Source organism: Pyrus communis, chromosome 17, assembly GCF_041283825.1.
Source record: "Pyrus communis isolate YQ-2024b chromosome 17, ASM4128382v1, whole genome shotgun sequence".
NCBI lineage: Eukaryota > Viridiplantae > Streptophyta > Magnoliopsida > Rosales > Rosaceae > Pyrus > Pyrus communis.
The window spans coordinates 378,506-390,782 of NC_142581.1; the positions used below are offsets into that span (position 1 = coordinate 378,506).

The following is a 12,277-nucleotide window of genomic DNA, read 5'->3' on the forward strand; positions in this document are numbered from 1 at the left end:
TGAACGTACAGTTAAATCAGGTACAAAAGTCGACAAAATAATGCCCTAGAAAACAACTATGCTTATTGCTTAGTACAATGGAGATGAAATGGATGTCATGAAATCATAACCTACAAACACAACCAATTCGTTTTAATATTTTTGTCCCTAAATCTCTTAACCCTTTCTTACACAAAATCTTGGGCCAACAGACAAATCCCAAGCCCTCCCTCCAAACAAATAAGTAGAAAGAAAAAAGAGTTTCTGCTTTTTCTCTATACCAAAACCAAACTCCTCCTCTACGCCTAGCTAATTAGTCTAAAAGCTCAATCACTACCTTAATGAGAGCTTATTAGCCACTCTAAACCCTAGTTAATTACTCTGACATCGTACATATATTTTTCATCAGTATTATTGGGTCGTGTCTCAGTTTTATTTTGGCTGATTATCCCTTCGAACCAACTATTGAGTATCGCCTTGATAGTTCGCTGTTATTATTTGGGTGGTAGCCTGGTAGGTAGCTAGCTACAAGGATCAATTGGTATCAATCACCATGATGATCAATACTCTTTCTGGGAGCATGGGGTCCGTCAAAAGTGAGAACTCATGCACCTCCGACCTCAAACCGCCGTCTCCGACGGAATCCACGACGATGTCTATGTCCATCTCAGAATGTAAGAAAACCACAACCCCTCCATCCTCCGAGTTGGATCAGCAAAGCAGCTTAACTCCGCCGAGCCTCAACTTTCCGACGCTCAAGTTCGAGGTAGACGATGTTGAAGTCCAATCTCCCGACCATTCCATCTGGGATTCTTTGTTCTCCGAACAATTCGATACAGATTTCATGGTCTTATCGCCCGTCCCAAACAACATGCCGAACTCGCCCCAAAACGGTGGTTCGGCAACTCATCAGAATTACAATTACAACTACGCTCAGTCCATGCAAGGGCAAAGCCTCTCGGGCTGCTCTCCCCCTAGATTTTCACCGCATCTCGGAGCGTTCAGCAGCACGCACAACCCTAAGGGCAAGGGACTCAGCCCGCTCCGTAGGGTTTTCAACTCTCCTGTCAACCAATACATGCAGCCCGCTGATCAGAACATGCAGTCACTCCCTGTTTCCATCGAAGACTTCTTGGACGATTATCAACGTGACGGATTCATAGCCGCCTACCCGACAACAACATCGTCCAGGATGTCAGGAAGCTCGTCGCAGTCTTACAATCATCACGATCACTTGCCAGCATCATCGACAGTTCCATCCGCCACGTTGGACTGCATGCCGATGCATAACTCTTCGAGGTTTAGCAGATCGGAGAGCGAAGCATCGTTGGTTACCGCTGGTAATTCTCAGCTGACCCAAGAGAGCAGCAGGGGTAGTGGCTATCAGCAGATGGGCGGCGCGCCACTTTCACAACAATTACAACAAGAACGCACGCAAGAGAAGCAGCAACACCCGCTCATGCAGCCGCACAAACACCACCAACACCAACAGAACCTTCATTACAATATGATGCCGCCTATGGCACATGAGCAGGTGAATTTTTCTATCTTAATCATTTAAATGTTGTACGTGCACCCATCTTACCTAATTGTTTGATATAAACAAGCAGAAGATTCATTATGGGTAAATTAACTTTGACAATACATATTGGCCAAAAAATACCTTTGACTATATAGATCTTAGGGTAACCAAATTTTGCTCGTGTGGAATTTACTCAAATTTGAGGCCGACATTCATATATTTAAAGAACAAGTAAGATATTTACCATGAGATTTTTACCCAAAAAAAAGATATGTACCATGAGATATAATGTATACAAGTCGGTCAACGTATTTGAGAACACAATTATTGCTGGAGAAGCTTTTGAATATGGTATATTGTCACATTATCATGCGTGATATTAGCAATTTTAATGTGTTTAATATGTGAATTTATTTGTTAAATGAAGACTTGTATAAGAATATTTGAATTAATAATATTATGTGATCGTGTATACTGTGAAGGCAGATGTAAGAAAAAAAAATATTAATGTGGAACAAACTTCTTAACTTAATATTATTGATAAGATCACAAATTGCCACGTCCTCAACTATTCTGATGCTTTTCACAATTAAATTATATGCAGCATTTTCGCATAATGTGTTCAAAAATATGGTACATGTAGCAACCCTAACTCCTCTCATTAATAAATATTCCATGCACGAATGAATATGCAGGAACAAGATGGCGGGCTCCAACTGGTACACCTCCTTCTTGCCTGCGCCGAGGCGGTTGCAAAAGAAGACTACATGTTAGCAAGAAGGTACCTCCACCACCTGAACCGAGTGGTGATGCCACTCGGCGATTCCATGCAGCGTGTCGCTTCTTGCTTCACAGAAGCCCTAAGCGCACGCCTGGCCGCCACTCTAACCACAACCCCTAGCGGTTCCGCCCCGAAACCGTTCTCTCCTTTCCCTCCAAACTCCTTTGAAATCCTCAAAATCTACCAAATAGTCTACCAAGCCTGCCCCTACATCAAATTCGCACACTTCACCGCCAACCAAGCCATCTTCGAGGCGTTCGAGTCCGAAGAACGTGTACACGTCATTGACCTAGATATTCTTCAAGGATATCAGTGGCCGGCTTTCATGCAGGCCTTGGCTGCCCGCCCAGGCGGGGCTCCCTTTCTACGCATAACAGGGGTGGGCCCCTGCATAGAGGGAGTGAAAGAGACAGGCCGGTGTTTGACCGAATTAGCCCTCTCTCTTCACGTCCCATTTGAGTTCCATGCAGTTGGGGAGCAACTTGAAGATCTCAAGCCACACATGTTCAACCGGAGGATTGGCGAAGCGCTGGCTGTGAACACCGTTAACCGACTCCACCGAGTTCCAGTCAATTGCCTAGGGAACTTGCTAGCCATGATCCGTGACCAAGCACCCAACATTGTGACATTGGTGGAACAAGAAGCAAGTCATAACGGGCCCTATTTTTTGGGTAGGTTTCTCGAGGCTTTACATTACTACTCGGCGATTTTTGACTCGTTGGACGCGACATTCCCACCGGACTCGGCACAGAGGGCGAAGGTGGAGCAGTACATATTTGCGCCGGAGATACGCAACATCGTGGCTTGTGAAGGGGCGGAGCGGACGGAGAGGCACGAGAGGTTGGAAAAGTGGAGGAAGGTGATGGAGAGTAAAGGGTTTAAGAGCGTGCCGCTGAGTGCGAACGCGGTGACTCAGTCGAAGATATTGCTAGGGTTGTATTCTTGCGACGGGTATAGGATGACGGAAGACAAAGGTTGCTTGCTCTTGGGGTGGCAAGACAGGTCTATTATGGCTGCTTCTGCATGGAGATGCTGATTTTTTTACTTTTACGTACACGTACGTGCCTGCTAATTTGTTTTTCTTTCTAAATTGGATCAGATTTCCTTTTTTTTTTTTTTTTTAGATAATATTATTTGTCTAATTAAGAAGATCCATGCAAAAAATCCACAGAAGAAGAAGGTTGGAGAAAACAACGAAAAGGGTTGATTTTGTTTGCTGGGTAGAGAATGTTCTTAAGAATATAAAGTCAATATTGATTGATTCCATTAGCTTATTTATGTATACAATATTATTATTTCTGTTGATTAATGAGGAGAAAATTAAATAATTGTTTGATTAATTTTGTTTGTTGCTCAATACAGGCTCGAGTTGAGTATCTAATTTTCGTCCAGCATTGTGTCGTAACCACTGGACTAGAGATCTGATAATAAACAATTGGTGGTAAGGTGCGTTCAGGAGGGGATTTTATTACGAGCAATGTTAGGCATATCGATTTTTAGATTAAACTTATAAATCATGTGATGTGTCACTAATAGAAGATGAGAAAGTTAATCAACACTTAAATAATGATTCAATCATCAACAATCACGTCATATAGCCTATAAAATTTAATTTAAATAGTTGGCCAACCTAGCATTACCTTTTTATTATTCATCTCGTGTAAGATAATATTTGGTATAAACAATGCAAAGCATACTAAATTATCAAATTAATTATTTATCCCTAACTGGTTCACTATATTAGCTAGCCGGATAATCCACTACATCTGTCACACTCAAACAAGAATGTGCAAAACTTATTTAAATTGGAGGCAAAATAGTCTTATTTTTTCCCTCAACTATATTCTTTTCCCCACCGTCGTACATTGTTTACCTATATAATAATTGGAGTTACAAATAGGTTTATATGGATGTTGCTATCCGCACGTGCTCATTTTTATCTTTTACACACTCTTTCAATTTTCGGCCGTCGGATCAAATAAATTGAAGAATATCAAATGACAAAAATTAACAAGGAATGTGTAAAATGTAAAATTGGGTGTATAGATAGCACCATCTTATAGTATTACTATTAGGGTAGCCACGCCTTATTTTAGTTATATGCACGCTTTGCTTAGTCCTACAAGCACACATTTAGTGTCGATACATATTTCTATTAAATTAAGTGGTTAAAATCTGTTGGATCAAATTCAATGATCAAATATATGTCAACACTGAATGCTTGTAAGTATTCATAAAAGATTGAGAGCATTGTTCCAAGTTCTTGGCATGCCTCAAATTTGCGACCAAGACTTGTTACTTATCAGTCGGCATCATTGCAGTATTTGCCCAAACGACCAATAATTGCTGCGTAAACCAACTGTAAACAATGCTTCCACGCGTAAGAAAGCATAAAAGAATAGAATTTGCACAGCCTTCTTTTGCACCAGCAAATGTAGAACGTACGGAAAACAGCGGTCGGATGGACCGACAAGTATCGCATCACACTGCCATGGCATCGCACCATTTCAATAGGAATTGAAGTATAAACAGAGAGACCATTCGATTCACATAAGCATTGTAATGATTTCGTAAAATATAGATACTAAAGCTATAAAAATACACCAATCACGCACCCGTTTTTATAAGACACAAAGTACATCACTAAAATGCACCGTTACACAGGAATTCCCTCCAACAAACACGTGCCGATGGGGGATTGGACTGTGGTACAAATTATTTTCTCTCCAGCTACTTTTTTCCACGTTCCAGCAGACCTCAGCCACCCCAAGGCAGCCTCAAAGTCTTCACCATGCTCACCACCATGACTCGCCGCCTTACAATATTGAACATGAACACATGTTTTTCCTTGGGACCTCATCAACCTTCTTCTCTGTTCATGAAAAGAGAAACAAACTATCATTCAGCAAATGAAGCTGATATCAACAAATATGTAATGCGAGTCACATGTTACGCAAGAGTCAACCTTTAACAAATAATTGATCTTAGCTGAAATAAACTAGAATTCTAGCACCATTGTTATATATCAAAGAAAATGGAATCATAAGTTTTCTGCATGATGTTGAGCGAGGATAATCCTCTAAGGTTCCCATGATTGCCCGAAAAAGAATTAGCAATGAGACTAGTTGATACTACCCATGCTTTGGTAGTGCGAGGAAAACAAAAGTCCACTTCAAGTTTGTCGCATTAAATAAGATCAAGGGAAGTAGAAAGTACCGCTAACCAGTAACAGACCAGCCATGAACAGGGAAGAAACAAAAAAAATTGGCTGCTAGCTTAAGTCATGTAATAGTAAGAAATCTGACCAAACAGGCATACACATGTACGCAAAGTACCAATTTCACATCAAAATAGATATCACATTAAACAATCTAGGATGAAAACTACCTGTTTTTGGTTTTGCTATAGCAGGCCGAACAACAACATGCATGGTGATAATCCCGCTTGGAAGCTCTCCAAATGGTGCTCTACACTGGGCAACAGTCTTGTTGTTTTCCAAAATCTTCCCAGCATTTATCAATTTTATGTCGTTTGCTCCTTTTGGTGCGATCTTTTTATCTAATATCATGGCATTTTAATAATTTTAGAAAATAAAAATGATGAGCAGATTAAAGTTAAGAAGCACAAGAAAATGACAAAAATAAGAAAAAAGGGACAAGTGTAATGTAACAAAGGTTCCTCCTCACTCCTGCTCAATATAGTTCACTATCTGAAAGGCATAAGGTAGCAGAATTTGTAACATTTTAACATCAGAGAGAGAAACTTCTTAGCAAATTTTGAAAAAAGAAAAAATTTTGCTATAAGATTTTGAACACCATATTTTAGAGATTCATCCACCTTGGTGTGATATAGGCTTAGACTGAGGAGATAACTTACACCTATAACTTTTACAAGATAACCATCGAGATATTTTCACAAACAGCATGGTTAAACATTTAAAGTTCATGTGTGCGAGGAATGCCTAAGTGAAATGCAGACAAGTCCACTACCGCCTCAAACCACCTACTGGTACTAGAACGAAGCAACAAGAAAAGGCACACCAATAATAACTATAAGTTTGGTTTACATACGAAACTAGTAACACAAAGGATCCCAGAGCATGCTTTTAGTTGCATCGATCTCAGGTATCCTAAAGAAAGAGAGCGAGTACAAAAGGACATAATACAGAATTAAACAGATCCTTATCACAAATTGTCAAAATAAGCTCAAAAGAAACATTGCCTTCATAATCATGAAGATCAAGAGAAGTTGCACAATCGTGATCTGATCACTTTTGTAGACAAAGTCTGTCGGACTAATTATTCGGCCCAACAGAGATGTCATGCAGGATAATCCTATAAGTGGTTTTCACAGGCACCATTTTCTGGGTCCACCGTTTGGCGGTAGGTTCTAACTGCTAAAAAATGCTCCTATTTCAAAAATAATTCAAGCAGATCCTTCCATTCATATCTTCTTCTTCACATAAAGTAACTTCTTTGGTCTACAAGAAACAAATCACTACCTTTCCATCATTAATATCTTATTTGGACTTTTATATTCTCCCTTCCCACATGCCTAGAAAGAAAGCAAGTGGTACTGTGGCAATATATTTCCGAAGTTTGAACACAGCGTTTAATCTGAATACCAGAACGGCTGAAATACAAAACACCTGAAACAAAGAAGTTACCAGAAACTACAGAAGTATTTTTGTTCAACGAAGATATTGTATATCGAGACATCCTAATGTGCTATGATTCATAACTTGATCGCTTGGAATCAAGGGAACCCAATTGACATTGAAACAGGACAACTATGTCAACTTCTAACACCGCATATTTGAAGAGTGTTTAACAGCACTCAATCCCTTCTGTTGGGTTTAATCTCAACAAAAATTACGAAAACTTGAGCAAAATCTGCAGATGAAAAGGGTTGGTCTCTAATAAATTCCCATTCCATGACCAAGAAATACCAAATGATGAAACTTTTGTATTCTGGTCATCGACAAACGACGAGGATTCAATAAACATAACATCCATGAAAGTGGCATTCACTACTTAAAAAACAAAACTCGCAAAAAATCATCAAATGGAAAGTGGAGGTCACTGACCTTTTGGCCACTCGGCCACGATTCTCTCCTTGAGCATTGCCACGGTGGACGCAGGCGAGTAGCGGAACGGGCCGATATCCGATCCATCATACAGACGGAACTTGAGCTCCACCAGGTCCTCCTCCGGCATTTGAAAAAAGCTCAAACTTTCCACACCAATTCAACCCACTCAACACCAAAACGCTTCCACTCCAATACTCTGTTTACTTCCTGACCACCATAAAAAAAAAAAAATAATTTAAAAAAAAAAAACCCAATAATCACAATATGATAATCCCCCAATAATTAGCTCATTTTATCAACGCACTAGAGCTGGATAATTCTTCATTTCAAGAAATAACAAAGAGAGAAAATGGCTAAATAATTCCGCAATTATCAGATTAATCAGGACACATACCGGAAGGAAGACAAGGATCGGGCAAAGGGGAGAGCTTTGTTGCTTTGCCCTTTGCGTGTCTGATTAGGGTTTTAGGCGAGGAGAAAACCCTAAGAGTCTATGACGCGATCTTGCTTCTTTTGGATATTTTCTCCAGCAGAAATAGTAGAAAGATAATTCAAATTGTTTTATTCGGGAAGCAATTGCCTTCTATTTTTCTAATTTTCTCGGGACGAAGAGAACATTTTTAACAAAAAAAAAAAAAAAAAAAAGTGAGATTTGGATTTCGAATGCTGTCACTGAGTAAATAGTATCCGAGTTTTTTTGTCAGTAAAAGTGGACCCTGTAAGAACAAGAGAATCTGAGTCCTCTGTTCGGGGAGACTCGCAGTTGGAAACTCTAACGAATGAGAGAAGGTTTCTGTGGAGATTTTATGTGAGGTGGCGGGCATTGATTGGCGGATGAAGAGTGAGTGGCGGAAGTCGGGAGTAGGAAGGGTCGCCACACTTTCTGGGACCCTTCACATTGACCAGAGTTTACAGGGGAGATTAACTCGCGGGTAAATCTAGGTGTTATATTTATAGAAAGTTTATAGATAAATAGTCATTTAGAGCCGTAGAAAATAAATGTTAAAGATTAATTTAATAATTGATGTGATAATGTCAGATTTTTTTTCTTCTTCAAACTCATATTTTTTTGGTTACAAATAATATTGGTAAGACTCATCTTTAAAAAGAAATTAATTAAAATAAGTTTTCAATATCTATTATTGGTGCATTAATGGAGCGCTCACAATAAAATAATTAAAATTTTATTCGACATCATTTTTCTCATATGTCAAATTTTGTAACAGAAAATTCATATGTCAATTTATGTGTTAGAGTTTTTTTTCCTACCTTTAAATTTGATTGCATGACATTCCATAACTTGACATCTCCTTTGGAGATGGTGTTAGCTAGCTTGGTGAAGTTTGTATTTTTCTAGATTTTTTTGTTAAGGTGGCCAAAGGGCCTTATTTAACTAGGCTGTTAAAAATGCTTGACATTCCACTATTTTGAAAGTCAAAAAGACTCACATAGGCATTTCAACCTTCTTCTAACCATTATTGTGTGATTCAACAATGTTGGGAATCGAACTGAGATTGAGCTTTGTGGAATACGGTCCTAGAATTTGTTGCAACCATTGAGCCACCCGTAGTAATTGTTGTTAGAGATGCTCTTAATATGGAGACTTCATCCGCCAAAAATTAACACTTAGATAGGTGAGTGAAAGTTGTTAGTTCCTCCAAGACGTTAAGACACTAATCCAAGAAAGATATCATATGCTTCAGGCTGATCCACTACAAATGTAGTATAATTCCCATAACATCCGCCCAACCCAACTCTATGCTAACCCAATACATTAACGTAGAGGGTCCAGCCATGCGTGCACTTCGGGCCCGCTCGTCCAAAACACAAACCCGAACCACAAGACATTGCACGTGGGCTCCACTCTCTTCCTCTCTTTCGTAATGACTGGAATAGGATCCTCACCTCTCCGGATTCCTTCCATCTAGACTCTTCAATCTTGTCCGTTCAGCCGAACATCAAAACGGTTAGGAGTTAATTAACTTTTTTTCTTTTTTTTGCTTTTTCATGTTCTTGTTTTTCCGCCATTTTCTCTCTATTTGACTCTCTTCTATCTCTATCTAAGAGGACTTGGTTTCAACTTTAGGCAACCGAAGGTCGGAAGACGATAGTGTGCGCGTGGTGGGGCGGCACCCGGAGCAAGCATTCATTAGATAACGCAGAGAATTCCAACCCGTAATAGCTAGGTTTAGTGTTACAAAAGTATTGTTGATAGATTCTTTAATAAAAGGGTTATTATTGTACGTAGCTCTATTCATATTGGAGAATATATCGGCTATAGAGGGCAAATTTTGACTCCTGTCCTGCATGATGGGATTTGACTATGTTGTTGTATGACGTGGCCGCAAGGGTTCCGATGTTGTAGCGGGACCTATGACACATAACGGAAAAAGACTTGAGCCTACCATCCATCCGTCATCACCGCTGAAAAGTTTTCCGATCCAATGAGTTGGCCAGTCAAAGCTTGATCATGGACAGTCAACGTCTGGTGACTGCCACAGTGGAGTTAGGTCCCCCAACTTCCCAACCCACAGCAAGAATAACCATGTGGACTAAACTTGCAACTTTTCCGGCGCAAAACCTCCGAGATATGTCGAAATGGCCGAGTGCTCGGCCATTAATCCGTGGTTTCTATAGGTCCCACACTTAAAACACAATATCCAAAAGCCTGCCTTTTGTTTGCTGGCCTTTCTCTTCTACCTAATCTTAATATTCTTTGACAATTTACATGTATGGGTATGGCAAATAAATACATCGAACTAAGCCTAAAAATGTAATAATATGGTTAATTAGCTCTGCAAAAATGCAAATAAATTCAGAGACAAATACAAGAGTTGTGGAGATTAAAGTAAGAAATTAACTCTTTTTTTTCTTTTCATTTTTGTATGCAGAGGAGGGAGCAATTACATCTCTGAACGCCCCCAGTAAAAGCCTGAAGACAGTCTAACACACTCATATCATATGAACTAGAAAGCAAAACAAAACAATTAAAAAAAAAAATTAAAGGAAACCCAGATGAGAAATTAAACTAGCTAATTAAGTGACATTAGTGATTAATTAGTGTCCAAAACGGAGGTGGACTCACAAAAGCCACTCCTCGTCCTCTGCCCGCCCGCCCTATGTAATTAAGTAATTAAGTAGTACTTCATACTTTTGTTTTCTCTTCCTTCTTACAACAAAAACTATTTGAAGACAGAAGAGGTCGAACGAATCTCAGAGCCAGAGAGCCCCGGCCTCTTTGAGAAGAGGGACAAGAGTGCCGTTGATATGAGAGGCCATGACTCTGTCCATTGCGCCAACTAGCTTGCCACCGATGAAGACGACGGGGACGGCGGAGGAGGTCCCCAGCAACCTCGTCAACGCCTTCTCCAAGTCCTTGCCTCTGGGGTCCTCGTCCAGCTCGTACACAGTCGGATTGACGCCCATGCCGCAGAAGAGGCGCTTAATGGCGTGGCACATGCAGCAGCTGCTTATGCTGAATATCACCACCGCGCTCTCCGACGCCATCCGCTCTATGCGCTCCATCGGGTCCCCCATGCCCATGGTGGTTCTTGTGGGCATGTAGGAGCCCCATGACTCGGTCTGGTAGTGCATTGTGCTAGCTTAAGTTAAATGTTAAGTTAGGGCTTTTGTTGAAGTGAAGTGTAACTGGCTAGAAAATCTGTTTTTTTGTTAAGTACTTGAGAGTTCAGGTGAAAAGTAATACGAGAATGTGGTGAAATTTTGGTGAGGCACGGAGGAGAAGAGAGAGTCTGTACTTATAGGCCTATTGGTTCAACTTTTATTTATTTAGGGTTTGTGTTGTTCTTTTCCGTTATATTTTATTTATTTAATGGGTATTCTTGGAATAAAAATAAAAAGTAGTGTGTCTATATATTGTAGTGGTCACTGGTCAGCGCATGCAAGAGAGAATAAGAGAAGAGGGGGAGATCTTTTCTTTAGAGATCAAATTTTTAATTAAAATTTGTAAATTAAATGATGTGGTTGTTGATTAATTTATTATTTAAATGTTGATTAATATATTTATTTTCGATTGATAACACATTATTTGGTTTGCAAATTTAATATAAAATTTTGATCCCATTATCTTATTCTTTTATAAATCATATGATATAGAGATTGTTGGTTGAACAATTGATTAAAAAAATGAATCCAACCATCACATCGCATCATATAATTACAAAATAAATCTAAGAAAATAATTTCTCTAACATCACCCTATTAGTAAATAAAACATATGAGAATTTCTTGTTTTTTTGGTAAACACATATGAGATTTTCTAATTTAATGGAATTATGGAGACTCATACTATAGAGAGGAGAGGAGACATGAAGGTCAGGCTTCATCAGAAGAGAGTTGGGTGACAAACGGCTGTGTCCGTCCCTGCTGTCGGCCCTATCTACACCATCCGACTAGTTATCAAATTTATAAAACCTAAACAAAAAAAGGGAAGAACGTGCCTATCACAAACCTTTGTTCCTTCTCTTGACGTAACCCTTCATGAGCATTTTACCTTAACTACATCCCTAAACACCCTTAAAATGTTATCTTTATTAATTAATGAAGCTCTTTTTGTCAATTAAAAGAGGGTAAAAAGACTACTTAGTCTTCTATCGCACAAAAAAAATGATGGGCAATAATGTAATTTCACAGGTCCAAATTTTACTTTTTTTTTTTTAATTTATTGAAACCTCACCTACAAGTGATGTTAAAATACCTTCAATTTTAATTTAAAAAAAAAAAAAAAAAAAACCTCCCACTCCCTCCATGCTCTTTCTTTCTCTCTCCCTTTCTCCTTCTCATTTTCTAAAAAAATGTGTTCATACACACAAAACGTGTACGCAAATGCTAGTTTTAATTAAGAAAACAAAATTCTATTGATCCGTTTGGACAATGTACCGTTGGA

General features: G+C 39.2%; 3 protein-coding genes across 3 annotated transcripts; 1 reads left to right on the forward strand and 2 right to left on the reverse strand.

Annotated features, from left to right (window-relative positions):
• Positions 1-535: 535 nt before the first annotated feature.
• LOC137709311 (GRAS family protein RAM1-like) lies at positions 536-3,318 on the forward strand. Its single transcript, XM_068448395.2, has 2 exons — positions 536-1,513; positions 2,197-3,318. The coding sequence occupies exons 1-2, from the start codon at positions 536-538 to the stop codon at positions 3,316-3,318; spliced, it is 2,100 nt and encodes a 699-aa protein (XP_068304496.2).
• Positions 3,319-4,799: 1,481 nt separating this feature from the next.
• On the reverse strand, positions 4,800-8,120 carry LOC137707905 (membrane-anchored ubiquitin-fold protein 4). The gene is made up of 4 exons (XM_068446848.2): positions 7,766-8,120; positions 7,369-7,578; positions 5,670-5,840; positions 4,800-5,154 (listed from the first exon to the last, which is right to left on the reverse strand). The coding sequence occupies exons 2-4, from the start codon at positions 7,496-7,498 to the stop codon at positions 5,099-5,101; spliced, it is 357 nt and encodes a 118-aa protein (XP_068302949.1). The 5' UTR covers positions 7,499-7,578; positions 7,766-8,120; the 3' UTR covers positions 4,800-5,098.
• Positions 8,121-10,214: 2,094 nt separating this feature from the next.
• Positions 10,215-11,180, reverse strand: LOC137709535 (glutaredoxin-C1-like). The gene has a single exon (XM_068448619.2). The coding sequence runs from the start codon at positions 10,963-10,965 to the stop codon at positions 10,585-10,587; it is 381 nt and encodes a 126-aa protein (XP_068304720.1). The 5' UTR covers positions 10,966-11,180; the 3' UTR covers positions 10,215-10,584.
• Between the last annotated feature and the right edge of the window lie 1,097 nt (positions 11,181-12,277).